A 14,804-nucleotide genomic window follows, 5' to 3' on the forward strand; every position below is an offset into this window, starting at 1 on the left:
TATTGCATTAGAATACCGCTCCGCTGAACATCATGTCGTCTTTCTCGGATTCTAACTTTTCTAAAAAGCTTTCTGAACTGAACAACACACAACAGAGCATCCAGACTCTGTCTTTATGGCTGATCCATCATCGGAAACACTCTAAAACTATTGTACAAGTGTGGCACCGAGAGATTGCTAAAGGTAAGATATGCATTTGCCAAATGATTTGGTAAGGCATTTCCATTTTATTACTAGTACTAGTGCCTAAAATCAAATCAGTGCACTATTTTTTGCGTGACGAAAAGAAAATACTGAAAAGCATAATCATCGCTTCAGTAGTTCTCATTCTCAAGCAATGCCAGAACCACGTTTTGTGTTGCATTTCTTGCATATTTTTTCTCCTTTTTTAATGAAAAGAGGGACTACATATGATATGATGCTTAAGAAAATGAATGATGTGTGTGTTTGACAAATTAACTTCTGTAATTTGGCTTTCTAGCTCATAATTTATTATCTAAGAATACATATTAGACTCAGCATGCCGATTGCAAGCTCTGACAAGCCTACCTAAAGTGAAACTTAGGTATGAATCGAGAAGGTCATCAGCAACCCATGCTGTCATAACAGGCGACTAACATGATCAGGTGGTTACTCTTGCTGACTTGGTTGAATACTGTATGTTGTTTATTGGTAATGAGGGAGGTATGAGTTGATGCACCCTCGATGTTTGTTTATGTTCCCTGAGCTAGAAGTTCGATGGGAACATAAACAAACATTGAGGGTACATTAACCCATGAGCCCCGAGGGACCAGTGAACAACTTGTTTATCTTACTAAACACCTCAATGTTAATTTTGAACTGTTTGAAATGTGTATCCTATACTGTGTGAATCAACAATTCGAATCTTGCATCTTGCTTTTTTTCCCACAGGTATTGTCTTAGCAAACATGGTAAAGTCATGCAGTGTAATGTCCCTTCTTAGTATTCACAGGGACGACGTTTGAATGTTTTGTGAAAATTTATTTCATTGCTAGATTTTGCAGATGACACAAGAAAAACAGATTTAGAATTATCTCCCTTCCATCGATTTGCTTTTGGAAAACATCAGTAAATTCCATGCATCATGCGTGATTTGATGTTATTCAAGATAAAAAAGTACTACCACAAAGTACCAAATGAGTTGCTATTGGCAGCAAGATACATTGCAATGTACCTTACTTGTAAGTAGGTTACATTGAAAATAATAGAAGGGCGCTTGGCCAATCAGAAAACAAAATTTACGTGTCAGGTAAGATACATGTCATTGTATCCCAATTGTGTAAATTCATGATATCACCGGATTCTCTGATCCAGACTCAATTATTTACTGACCACCAGCATATAATAATATTAACAGCATTTTTAATACGCTAAATTCCACGCCACCTAGGGACATGCTCAAAATGCTGCAATCTGAATATTATTAAGTTGGATAACTTAATCTGCTGCCTGTGAGGTGCAAGAATGTCCCATAATGACTCTAGTGTCTGATGACTCCATAATGACTAAAACTGTGTAAACTTAAACAGCAAGTCACGTGATGCACGCTTTGATGTTAAGAACAAAATAGCCAAAAAGAATCGCAACAGTAGTTTCACCAGCTAAACAGTAGGTTTCACAAGGATGGTCAATATGACAAGCTCACCATAGGCTGCACAATGGCTGCAGACCTATATTCAGAAAACCTGTTAACATGTTTCAGAACCAATAGTCTTAAATGTTTGTTTTTGACCTTTTTCACAACCTACCAACTCCATGTAATTTCACAAATGTCAGTGAGGCAGTGGAGTTATATCAGATCTGTATGTCTTCCTGATGACCTGAGTTTGAGTCCTTATGTCTGTGTGATGTGCGAAGCCCATTTCTGGTGTCACAGCCATATTACAAGAATGTTGCCAAAAGTGGTATAAAACCACTCTGAACCAGTCATTTGCTCATCCTTTTCATTCTCAGGAACCAGAAAAAACAAGGAAGAATATATTATATCTTACATGTGTGACATGCAGTACGTGAGTCAAGCTGTACAATGTGTTATATTTTATATGTTCCACAGGAAAATCCAGCAAGAAGTTGACATTCTTCTATTTGGCCAATGATGTCATCCAGAATAGTAAAAAGAAAGGCCCAGAATTCACCAAAGATTTTGCCACAGTCCTTCCAGATGCTGTCAGAATTGCTGCAAAGTAGGCATATCCTTTATTCATTAATGAATTTCCTGTATTTGCCTGTGTATTACCTGAATATATTCTGAAATTGGTTTTCCCAGACACTTGAATGGTTATTTACCTGATATGAAGGGCTGAATGTTATATGGATATAAGCAGAGATCATATGCCAATATATGGTCTCTGATACGAGTCATGGAGACTGTCAGCAAACTGTGTAGGTGTTTTAGAATGCACAGCGGAAACCTGCCATACAGCACAAAGGAACTGCTGAATGCAGTGGAGAATAAAGCATCATGGCTACTTTTCTTTTCAGAGATGCTGATGACAAGACGAAGAGATCTCTGGAACGTGTGTTGAACATTTGGCAGGAGAGGGGTGTTTATGTTAAAGATTTCATCAAGTCCATGAAACAACAGTTAACAAGTAAGAGATGTAGTTTTTCTGTGAAAAGTTGATGAAGATTGTTTGGAGATTTTCTGACATTATGCATGTTAAAGTAAAAAGACAAATAATATGGATGACAACTTCTTGTTTATTGTATGTCACAGCGTTTCTTGGCTGTTCCTTGACCCTTCGTCATGTGAATTCAGAAATGTTGTGACGTACAATAAAAAGAGGTTGTCATCCATATTATTTGTCCCTTTGCATCAATACCAACTTCTAAATGCCTTTCAAGAATCTCATTATGAATATTTGTGAACAGTATTTAAAGTTTTGACAAGCAGCTCATAATAACTGTCTCAGGGTGGCCAAGCTGTCGGAGGTGTTTTTGTGCAGAGTTGTTTCCCTTAAGTGTATATTTTAGAAGTAAGCATGAATGCCAAAGGGTCTTTGTCTTAACATGAGGTCCAAGGTTAAGACTGTAGCAGATTCAAAGAATCAAATAGCATTTCTCCAAACCACATGAATCCTATGAACTCCTCTCTTGCATCACAATACATTGCTTTCCTTAATTTTCAACCTGATGTTTTCTGATATCATATTTAAACAAATATTTCAAGAACAGAGCTCAGTCATCAAAGCAGAAACACCTTGACATACCTGGAATACTTCCTAGATCAGTATTAAAACTCACTCACTCTCTTACTGTGTGCAGTTTGGCAATGGTTGGCATTCAGTCAATGCATAATTGATTAGTAACACTATCCATAGTCTGTCAACCCAACTTTGGGTAACCCCTTTTGCCAAATAACACCAAATGACCTCATGCCATCATCTTAATGACCCCCTTTGGCTTAATAGGAAACAATAGTTTTAATTTTCTTGGTCATTTGGAGACATAATTATTTATGTAACTATCATGAAAGTGTCTGTTTGTTTTGATGTCAAGTTTACGGGTTAGGTCAGCATGCAGTATGTACACTGAAAGTATATGGGGAGAACAAAATGGTATGCTATGCAGTGTTGTTGATGAAGATGATAAAGTAAAATATATGTTATAACTTCATATGTGCATATTTTGTGACATTTGAAGGCACCCCCGCAGTTGCCCCACCAGAACCAGTTCAGCAGACAGTGAAGAAGAAGAAGCACGAACAGAACTTCCTGTCTCTCCGAGAGGAAGTGGAAGCCATGGAGCCACTCCCCATTCCTCCTGAAGTATGTGTGTGTCAGCTGGATTTAACCCCCTCTTAACTCTTTATCACTTCATCACAGTTTAACAATGCTGGGAATATTTAAGTGATGCATAAATATAAATATATCATAAGTGATTGATGTCTGCAGTCGCAAAAAATTTTGGTCAATCTTTGATATGGAATCGTTCATAGCATTTAGAAATTTACAGGTCAGTCTGTTATGCTTGCACTGAGGTTGTACTGGTTGGTTGTATTGTTGATTGTAATTTGGGGGCATTTTGGTAGCCTAGCAGTGAAACTGTTTGCTTGTCGTGCCGAAAACCTGGGTTTGATTCCCGACACCAATACAATGTGTGAAGCCCCTTTCTGGTGTCCCCACTGTGATTTTGCTGGAATGTTTGCTTAGAGTGGCATAACATCGAACTCACTCGCTCACTAATTTGCTGCTGACCTCAGTGAGGTACCCATTTGGGATTTTAGGTCAGCACGGGCTTGAAAAAGCATGAAATTTTACCCTAAAACCTTACCTTCAAGGTCACCCGACTCTTTCAACACTCTTCAAACTCTTGTTATCACAATATCTTATGAACTGTTATACCCAGTGTCTTCATATTTGGTAACAGCCTATATCTGGGGATTATACAGACACCCGTCAGTTGGGGTGATCTTGTCCTTGTTTTCAAGGTCACCACGACTCTTTGACCACACTTCAAACTCTTGTTAACATGGTATCTCATGAACTGTTGTACCCAATGTCTACAAATTTGGTGACAGCCTACACTGGGGAATTGCCCAGACACCAGTTGATTTTGTTGACCTTGTTGCACTTTTCAAACTCTTGTTAACATGGTATCTCATGAACTGTTGTACCCAATGTCTACAAATTTGGTGACAGCCTACACTGGGGAATTGCCCAGACACCAGTTGATTTTGTTGACCTTGTTGCACTTTTCAAACTCTTGTTAACATGGTATCTCATGAACTGTTGTACCCAATGTCTACAAATTTGGTGACAGCCTACACTGGGGAATTGCCCAGACACCAGTTGATTTTGTTGACCTTGTTGCACTTTTCAAACTCTTGTTAACATGGTATCTCATGAACTGTTGTACCCAATGTCTACAAATTTGGTGACAGCCTACACTGGGGAATTGCCCAGACACCAGTTGATTTTGTTGACCTTGTTGCACTTTTCAAACTCTTGTTAACATGGTATCTCATGAACTGTTGTACCCAATGTCTACAAATTTGGTGACAGCCTACACTGGGGAATTGCCCAGACACCAGTTGATTTTGTTGACCTTGTTGCACTTTTCAAACTCTTGTTAACATGGTATCTCATGAACTGTTGTACCCAATGTCTACAAATTTGGTGACAGCCTACACTGGGGAATTGCCCAGACACCAGTTGATTTTGTTGACCTTGTTGCACTTTTCAAACTCTTGTTAACATGGTATCTCATGAACTGTTGTACCCAATGTCTACAAATTTGGTGACAGCCTACACTGGGGAATTGCCCAGACACCAGTTGATTTTGTTGACCTTGTTGCACTTTTCAAACTCTTGTTAACATGGTATCTCATGAACTGTTGTACCCAATGTCTACAAATTTGGTGACAGCCTACACTGGGGAATTGCCCAGACACCAGTTGATTTTGTTGACCTTGTTGCACTTTTCAAACTCTTGTTAACATGGTATCTCATGAACTGTTGTACCCAATGTCTACAAATTTGGTGACAGCCTACACTGGGGAATTGCCCAGACACCAGTTGATTTTGTTGACCTTGTTGCACTTTTCAAACTCTTGTTAACATGGTATCTCATGAACTGTTGTACCCAATGTCTACAAATTTGGTGACAGCCTACACTGGGGAATTGCCCAGACACCAGTTGATTTTGTTGACCTTGTTGCACTTTTCAAACTCTTGTTAACGTGACATCTCATGAACTGTTTTACCCAATGTCTTCAAATTCCGTGACAGCCTACTCTGGGCAATTACATAGACACCAGTTGAATCTGGTGTCCTTGATCTTATTTTCAAACTCATTAGACTCAGGTTGGCACAAAATCTCATAAACTGTGGTACCCAATGTCTTCAGATTTGGTGATAGCCTACACTGGGGCATGAGGTAGAAACGAGTCAATTTGAGTGATATTGACGTTATCTTCAAGGTCACCTTGATCCCTTTTCAAGCTCTTGTTAACCTGATATCTGATGCACTGTTGCACCCAATGTCAGTGACATTTGGAGATTATATAGAAATCAGTTGATTTTGATCAGTGCGATCACAACACACTAAAGAACGAATAAACTCACATTTTTTGTACTTTTTTATCCATTACATATGAAAGACTTTGGTTAGTCTTATGAGAGAAATCAAATTCATTCTTAAAAAATGCATGGTTAATTAATGCAGAGTGATTAAAAGTTGCCAAAAGATCGTCTGCTTCACGCTCACCTGCCAACGAAATCACAGACAGGTTACGTAATTGCAGCCAGAGCACTGAGGCGAACCTGAGTGACGTCATGGGAGAAAGGACTTTCAGTTATGTGTAGGAAGCTCATGAATTTGCTGATTTCCCGACGTCAACAAAGACATGCTGAATGGTTGTGTTGCTGTCAAATGCTACAAGGTGTTAGATGGTGGTGTTATCATGTACAGATTTCCATGTGACCCCTCAGTTCATGCTAAATATGTTGTTAGTGTGAAGCGAGCGTTGTGGAAGCCTGTAGATCTATGTATTAAATCAGGTGGTTTGACACCTGCCACACTTCCAAAATAGGGGATACTCCTTAGATCTGTTTTCAATGAGTTCAAAGAAATTAAAACTACTTACTAGTTGTAGTAAATGATTGATGACCAAAAGGATATTGCATGACACAACATGTAACGTAAGGATTTCTTTCTCAGAAGTGAGGTTTTGGTCGAAGTGATAATAATATTGTAAGTAGTATCATTTGCCATTTCTTAAAATTGTGGCATTACAGTCCTAAATTCAGTTTGAGAATCAATTAGATTATGGTTGTTTTCATCAAGTTAAAAAATCAAAACCACTTCCTACTCATAGTTATATATGTTTTTGAATCATGATAAAAAAAGTTTGCAAGACAAGATTTGTAACAAAACTACAAACATTGGAACCGGTGTCTTCAATTTTGTCGACAGCCTACACTGTTTGATTATGCAGATACCAGTCATTTAACACATCTTGTGTGTGACCAAAAAGTAAAAAGTACTGAATGTATAGGTTAATTTAATGAGTCATGTTACAAGACTTGTTCACATGATTCAGCAGTCAATGAGACCCAGAGTTTGCATCTGCAGGATGCCTAATACTGTCTGTTTCAGGCTGATAGTCTCATCAAGCGTTTGTCAGACCTGGAGAGTTCAGCTTCCAGTGATGCTGCTGTTAGAGAAAAGATTGCAGCTTTACCCCAGGAGGTGTCTGACATTTCTCACCTTGACAAAATTCAGGGTAAACATGATTCATTTCTTACTCTATCCCAGAAGTTAGATAGCGCCTATTCCATTCGTATTTTAGAGTGCATTCTTTTCCGTTTTTGTTACTTTAAGACATTCCTGGTCAGGAAGCAGGAAGAGCAGTGTTTGAAATGTACGCCGACCCAGAGGCCCAACATCAGTTGTTATTGCATCGGGCCGGCAGTTTCAAAGATCTGCAGGTCCTTGTGGACTTCAGTAGATCATCTGTCTTGTTTTTAACAACTGGAATCTTTTGTTTTTCCCCTTTGTTAACATTCTGGAATCATCCAAGTTAGCTTCACTTCCTGGTATTTCAGCACTTTATGCATAGGAATGTCAACACCAGTGTTTAACACATACAAATGTCTCACAGTGCCATAGGGTTCACTTTTGATTTTTGATATAGTCGACATCTCATCTGTCTGTCCATCCTTAATCATTTTGCTTCAGTGTGTAACTCAAAAAACGTTCATTATTTTTCAGCAAAAATTGGCACCTATATCAAACAGCACCTAACGTGGTGCCTTTTGCTATTTTGTCTTTTGACTTTTGTCATTTCTAATTTTTTTTTTGTTTCTATAGAAATGATTTGAACTTAGTCTAAAGGGGAGGGGTGACCTTCGTTTCAGGAGCACAACTGAAAAACCATTTGATATCTTTTAGGGAAACTTGTTAGATATATCAAACACAAGATAAAGTGGTGCCTTTTGCAATTTGCAGATGTTGGACTTTTTCGCTTTTCATGGTTTCTATGGAACTGATTTGGACTTAGTCTCAAAAGGGAGAGGTGACCTTCGTTTCCGGAGCACCAGTCAAAGTAAACTTAGTCTCAGTGTATTTCGTTACACTCCACCACAGAGTCTAAGCTAACAAAACCTAGTAGAAGATCGCATCAGGTAACCTTTGAGTGACCAATGACCTTCCCATCAAAAGATTGAACCAATCAGACAACGGCTACTATTTAGGGATTGGAGGGACTTTCAATATATTCAGGTCACCAACACAGATCTCTCCACAAACAAAAATCAGCATATAACAGTTATTTGACCTGCAAAATATACGCTTTGGGGTTTCTGTTGACATGGTTACCATTAGCTAATATTTCCGCAAGATAACATCCTTGAATATAGTCAAAAAACATTATTTTCAGCGACTGTTTACTCACCGTTGTCATGGCTGTATGTACGCCATGTGCATCACCCGGAAGCGATTGTAGCATTCAGAATCGTTCGGGTATGAACCTTTTCCAGATAAAAAGTTCAAAAGGTGTTTCGCGATTGTGGTAAGGTGTGATCTGATTGGTCAATCTCAAAGGTTACCTGACACGACCTCCCATGATGTTTTGTTAGACTCGGTAGTGGAGTGTAACGAAAAGTACTGAGGATAAGTTTACTTAGACTGCCGGAGCACAACTCGAAAACTTCTTGATATATTTCTGCAAAACCTGGCACATATGTGAGGCAGAACGTAAAGTGGTGCCTTTTGCTATTTACAGATTTTTTGCATTTATATTTTTCCTTGTTTCCAAGGAAACGATTTCTATTTAGTTTCAAAAGGGAGGAATGGGCTTCGTTTCCTTAGCACAACTCTAAAACCATTTGATGTCTTTCAACAGATCTTGGCAAATATATGAGGCAGATCTTGGAAGTGGTGCTTCTTGGTGTTTAAAGATATTTGGGAATTTATGTATTTCATGATTTCCATGAAAACGATTCATTCTAAAGGTACATCAAGTAAATGTCAGATGATATTTCCTTTCAAATATGTGGGGGCAGGTGGATATGTCATCTTCTCATGATTCTTGTTGCATTTTGACAGACAAGGAATCAGCAGATCGTCTGTCGAAGCAGGTTGAGAGTGCGTGTTTTTTGTTGTCCGACTACAACCAGCGCCTCAGCGCGGAGCTGGAAGAGAGGAAGAAAGTTGCCCGGATGCTTCATGATTTTATACAGCACCAGAGAGAATGCCTCACTGAGGCGGAAAGTAGGATGGCGGTAACATATCTTCATTTGTTTTTTGTCTTTCAAGTTGTTTGAAAGCATTTACTCATCAGATAAGTAATTTGATCCAGTGAGCTTTCGGTGCAGGGGGCATGCTCACCTGTCATCTAGTGTATAAAACCTTGGAGTCAACTTTGTTTTCAGACTATTCAGCAATAGATAGATAGATAGATAGATAGATAGATAGATAGATAGATAGATAGATAGATAGATAGATAGATAGATAGATAGATAGATAGATAGATATAGATAGACAGACAGGCACACAGACAGACAGACAGACAGACAGACAGACGGATAGATAGATATGGTCATATTAGTGCTAAGAGGAGTCATATGATGTGTCATCCGCCATGTTAGAGTATGGGAGTTAAGATCACCTTTGTACTGAATGCTTTGGTTCTGTGTCTGTCACATTGTTGATGCAGTTTCTTTATTTTCATGTTTACAGGAATATAAAAGCAAACTCGCAAAAGTGACGACAGTGCGACAGGAACTGAAGTCTCACCTGCAGAACCTACCTGATCTCACCCTCCTCCCTGACGTCACTGGCGGCCTCGCCCCGCTGCCATCTGCTGGAGACCTCTTCAGCTTATGATAGTCATGTGACCACTTGTAACACTTGGAAATGCATTTGGCTTAATATCAAATGTACAGAAGAAACTTAAAACAGTTAAACTGTTCCACATTATGAAAAATGTACGCTTAGGGGAAATTGTTCAAATGTTTTAAAGGTGTGACAGAATTGATTGAATTGATTGAATTTTTGGTGAATGAAAGATTTTCTGACTCAAAAGGACAGATCACCTCTAGGACGGATGAATTTATGGTACAGACATGTCACAGTGCCAAGAGATAGGAGGCAAACAGGAACTATTTGATGTGTTTCAGGGTATGTTTAAGTTAATTTAGAAAGATTGTTCTAGCAAGGATGTAGCTTAACCTGAGACAGCTACTGTCAGACTAGTCACCTGGGTCCCCTGTAACCAGGGTATGAAACTCACCCAAATTTCACCCAGACCGCAGGATTGGTTAGATGTAAAACTTGCTAGCCCTGGCCAAAACTTACCTGCCCTACAAGTCATCTTCATATACATCTCTTAATTTGAACCTGATTGTCGGGCAGGTGAATTTTAGAATCTAGCAATCCGTGTTGAAAATACCCCATCACAGGCAGTGGGGCATCAGGTATTTTGAATGCTGCGGTAGGTTGACTTTCTACTACACCTATGATGGAATATTACGTGTAGTGCAAGTTACCACATAACTCCTTGCAGTAGAAAAGATCACCTGATACTGTCATACTGCCACAGTGAACCTGGTACTGTCATACTGCCACAGTTAACCTGGTACTGTCATACTGCCTCAGTTAACCTGGTACTGTCATACTGCCACAGTTAATATGGAAGTTAAAACCAAAACTGAACGCTTAAAAGTTATTTTTGAGCAATAATTCTGTACTTTGCCGGTTTACACATATGTAATCACATTCTTCCACAGTACACCTGCTGTTTATGTCCTGAAATGACATTTACTATAGTGATATGAAAGGATCAGACTTCTCACAACCATTTTGAGGTAGTATTTTAGTTATAGCAAGGGAGTTAATCTTTCTATCAAAGAAAAGAAACTGGTCTTGCCCCAAAAGAAGGCATGCCATTACATCATCTGGATCTGCTAGAAACAAGGAATGGTTCAGGGACTAGGTTTTAAATGGGGTCTTAAACATGCCCTGTGTTTTTCCTGGAAAATACTGACGAGTGTTCAGCCTGGGTTGGTTTTAACTTTTATTTCTTTGTTTTACAGAATGATTTTGAATGTTGGCTATTATTGTTTTCTAGCATTTTGTTACAATGTTAGTGAAGAAAAGTAGCAGTAATCAGGATTGCCTTTGTTGGTTATCATTCTAAAAATTAAGAAAATTATGGTAAAAGTTTCAAACTTGCAGTTAATACTCTGGTATTGTAAAGGGCAGAAATTACCTCATATTGTTCATGATGGTTGGATGACTTAAATTCAAGAATTATCAGCAGATATCAGAATCTGAGTATTTACAGGTGGACTTTACTTGATCCAAACAACAGTGCTAGCTCAGAGACTAGACACTAATTACAATTACGTATACAGAGGGGAGTTTATGTGCTATCAGTTTCTTTTTTATATTCAGAATTTCAGATTCAGGTGGATCTTATCCCCTTTTATGTCTACCCTGTCGTGATATCCTGGTGGTTGTGTTGCAATAACTGGATATTTGATTGATTAACTCAATTATGCTCAGGACAGAGTTGTAATAATGAAACTTTGTTTATGAAATATTTTTATGGCACAGAGAACATTGAGGCACAATGCAAACGGACTGATTCTCCTGCCTGACTCATATAATGATTTAATTCGTATTCAGAGGATGTTTGTTCCGTTTGTTGTGATTTAATAATATGTGAAGCAACAGTTTCATCCGTTGGAATTGATATTAAGAGTTCATCTTTCATGTTCATCAGTGCTTTTATGACTTTCAGAGTCTACAAATCAAAGTGTGTTATACGTATCTTAGTCTGTTTGGGCTATGTGGACTTACTCTGTTGTTTCAATACGACATTGATCTTCAGTACATCAAGGACTTGGCATGGGTTGTTCGTTTCACCAGCGTTTCTGAAGATCATCAGCATGCTGCAGGAATCTTCTAGTCAAGATATTTCCACCTGGGATCACTTGGGGCAGTTTTGAGGCCTTCCACTATATGGAGCTGTATTACTAAAATTAATTCATGGAGAAAACAAGTGATTCACTTGTTGCATAATCATTAAAAGACACTTTGAATTATTTTTTTTTCATGAAAATATGAAACTCAAATATAGGTACACCTTTAATCAATGCATCAAAGTAGTAGTCATAGTAATTTCTCTGTGTATAATAGGGGTTTTGTGGTAGCCTGACGGTTAAGGCATTTGCTCATCACGTTAGTCTGGTGTCCCCTGCGTAATATTGCTGGAATATTACTAAAAGTGACATAAAGCAAACTAATTCACTCACTCAGTCTGTGTAATATGATCTTGACTCAACACTAAATATGTTTCCAGTTCGAATTTTTATGGGTCTTGTCTCAAAGGTCACTGTTATTCAGTCCCAGGCTGAAATGTCTCGTGAATTTGTGGATTGATGAGTCCTCTCATCATGTGTTTTTGCATGTATATACATGAGTATTAAGTAAACACCACCCATTTTCACGCAATAAGATTCATGGTCATTCATGATATGGTAACCAAACACATGGTTATAATTTCGTTAACTGAACCATCTAAAGTGTCAATCCTTCAACTACCAACACTGCTGCTACTTTCGGCTGTAATCTATTGACGGTCATGTGGGGGCACTAAAAACGTTTTCAGTAGTCATGTCCTAAACAATGGTCCAACTTATACAAAGTTCTCAGAAAACGTTCACTTTTCGATCCCAAGCCAACACGATTTCGACGGGGTGGTTATCGAATTGCGGGACAACAGCAGCTTCCAGTATTTCCTGTTGGTATCTCTGACTGTTGAGGGTCTCTTAATTGGTGATAAGATTCAGCTTACAGTCATAGAGGATACACCCCCACACCATTACAGAGCCATCGCCAAAGGGTTCAGCTGCACGGATCATCCGCTGTTGATAAACATCATTACTCCTCCAAACTTGCCAACGGCCATCAGTAACACGAAGAAGAAAACTGCTTTCATCGGACCAATGGATCCTGCGCCATGTCCTCAGATTGTGGTTTTGCCGTTGATTACACCACGCCAAACGCTGAGCCTTGTGTCTATCAGTGAACACGGGACGTCTGATTGGACGACGTACACGGAGTCCAGCGGACCTGAGCCTCCTTCGGATGGTGCTGGTTGAGAGACGAACACCCACTATACGTTGTTCTCTGAGATCTTTGGCATTGTTCATGGGCCAACGTCTCATTACGCGAACTAGGGCACTGTCATCACGGGGTGTGGTCTTTCTCGGCCTTCCTGATATTAAACGATCCTTGACGTAACCAGTGGCCGCATGTTTCCTTACAAGGCGACTAATGACATTGTGGTTGATATTCAATCGGGACCAATGTTGCGAGATGACAACCAGGTTCATGCATACCAATAATCTGCCATCTGGTATTTTCAGAAAGCCTACGCCTCGGCATGTCCAAAAAAGTTCAATTTCAGCACTGTTCACTTATTGATGCGCCGATAAGAAAGCAATGAGAATACTTCATTTCACCTTTTATACCCCTCAGTCGCATGAAAAGCATGCATTTGAGTCAGCACGTGAATTTCACGCTAATGCATGTGTAGTTAGATATAACTGGTTGACTTCTATGTTTTGATCCATTTTTGTTACAATGGACAATTATTTTTGGTGGTGCTTAATGCTCATGTGTATATATAGAAGAAGTGATCTAGAAGTGATCTCATTATGTAAATACTGAACAAAACAAATTACGGGATCATGATTGTGTTGATTTTTGTTTTTGAAGTGAATTAATAGGGCTCAGTTTTATTAATTATTCTGGCATATTTATTATCCCTAACTTAATCTGATCAATGTGGTACAAATGTGTGAAATATCTTGTACGTCACTCAGCTCCATGTGACAGTGGCCATAAAGCTGGGATATTGCCGAGGGCAGCCTAAATGACAAAGACACACAGTCAGCAAGGGCAGTTTGACCTTTATCTTATAAGAGCTACCAAGTATTTTGTTGAGATTCGTTTTATGATTGATTGGTAACAGTAAAACTTACCATTGTAAGAAATACAAATATTCTTTAATTCTCTTTAGTTGTACATTATGAACAGGTATTGATAATGAAAACTGTACTCAACACAACTGAACATTATAAGACGTCAGACAGGACTGGATCGGTGAATATGTTCTTTAGTCTGTAAATAGAATATACCATGATTGTTGACAGAGAAGTATGCCTTTGTTAGAGTTCTTTCTCACTCAAAGAGTCCCTTAAGTTCTGAGACTATGTTGGATATTGAGCTCCCACTGACTCCAAAGAAATTCCTGTTGTATATATTTGGAATAAACTATGCAGCATAGCATGCACATTCTAGTTTATTGTTTTCAGTGTTTTGTTAGTTGAATGGTAGTTGAAGTGTAAGACAGGTGGTTTCACCCGACGGACAAACTGTGTGAATTGTGGTTGGTGCTTCCCTCCTTGAACGGCTGGGTATCGCCCCAATCCCATGTCACATGCACTGGGCGGTACCTCCAGTCATGGCTCAGTCTTTGGTTACTTCAGAGACGTCTGACCTATAATGTCTAATGGACCACAAGGTGTTGTGGAAAGATGCTTCTCTTGCTCTGTGTTCATTCATGATTTTGGAGTCACCCAATGTTTGTAAGTCCTCACTCACTCACGTGACCACTCACGCTCACAAAAGGAAGTAATTATTTTACACGAAAAAAGCCCCAACAAGAGGTTGTTCTTGCGTTATGTTACTCTTGGCGAGAAAGACTGACAGGGAAATACACGTGCAATAGATAGAACACACGTAGGTTTATGAGAAGGAGATTTCTTTAA

At 38.9% G+C, this 14,804-nt stretch overlaps 1 protein-coding gene across 1 annotated transcript; it reads left to right on the forward strand.

The window, feature by feature from the left end:
• The first annotated feature begins 4 nt into the window (after nt 1–4).
• On the forward strand, nt 5–14,331 carry LOC137258591 (regulation of nuclear pre-mRNA domain-containing protein 1B-like). Its single transcript, XM_067796297.1, has 7 exons — nt 5–183; nt 2,075–2,204; nt 2,503–2,612; nt 3,664–3,788; nt 7,120–7,246; nt 9,070–9,245; nt 9,703–14,331. The coding sequence occupies exons 1-7, from the start codon at nt 33–35 to the stop codon at nt 9,847–9,849; spliced, it is 966 nt and encodes a 321-aa protein (XP_067652398.1). The 5' UTR covers nt 5–32; the 3' UTR covers nt 9,850–14,331.
• The last annotated feature ends 473 nt before the right edge of the window (nt 14,332–14,804 follow it).

This window comes from Haliotis asinina, chromosome 12 (assembly GCF_037392515.1).
Source record: "Haliotis asinina isolate JCU_RB_2024 chromosome 12, JCU_Hal_asi_v2, whole genome shotgun sequence".
In the NCBI taxonomy this organism is placed as follows: domain Eukaryota; kingdom Metazoa; phylum Mollusca; class Gastropoda; order Lepetellida; family Haliotidae; genus Haliotis; species Haliotis asinina.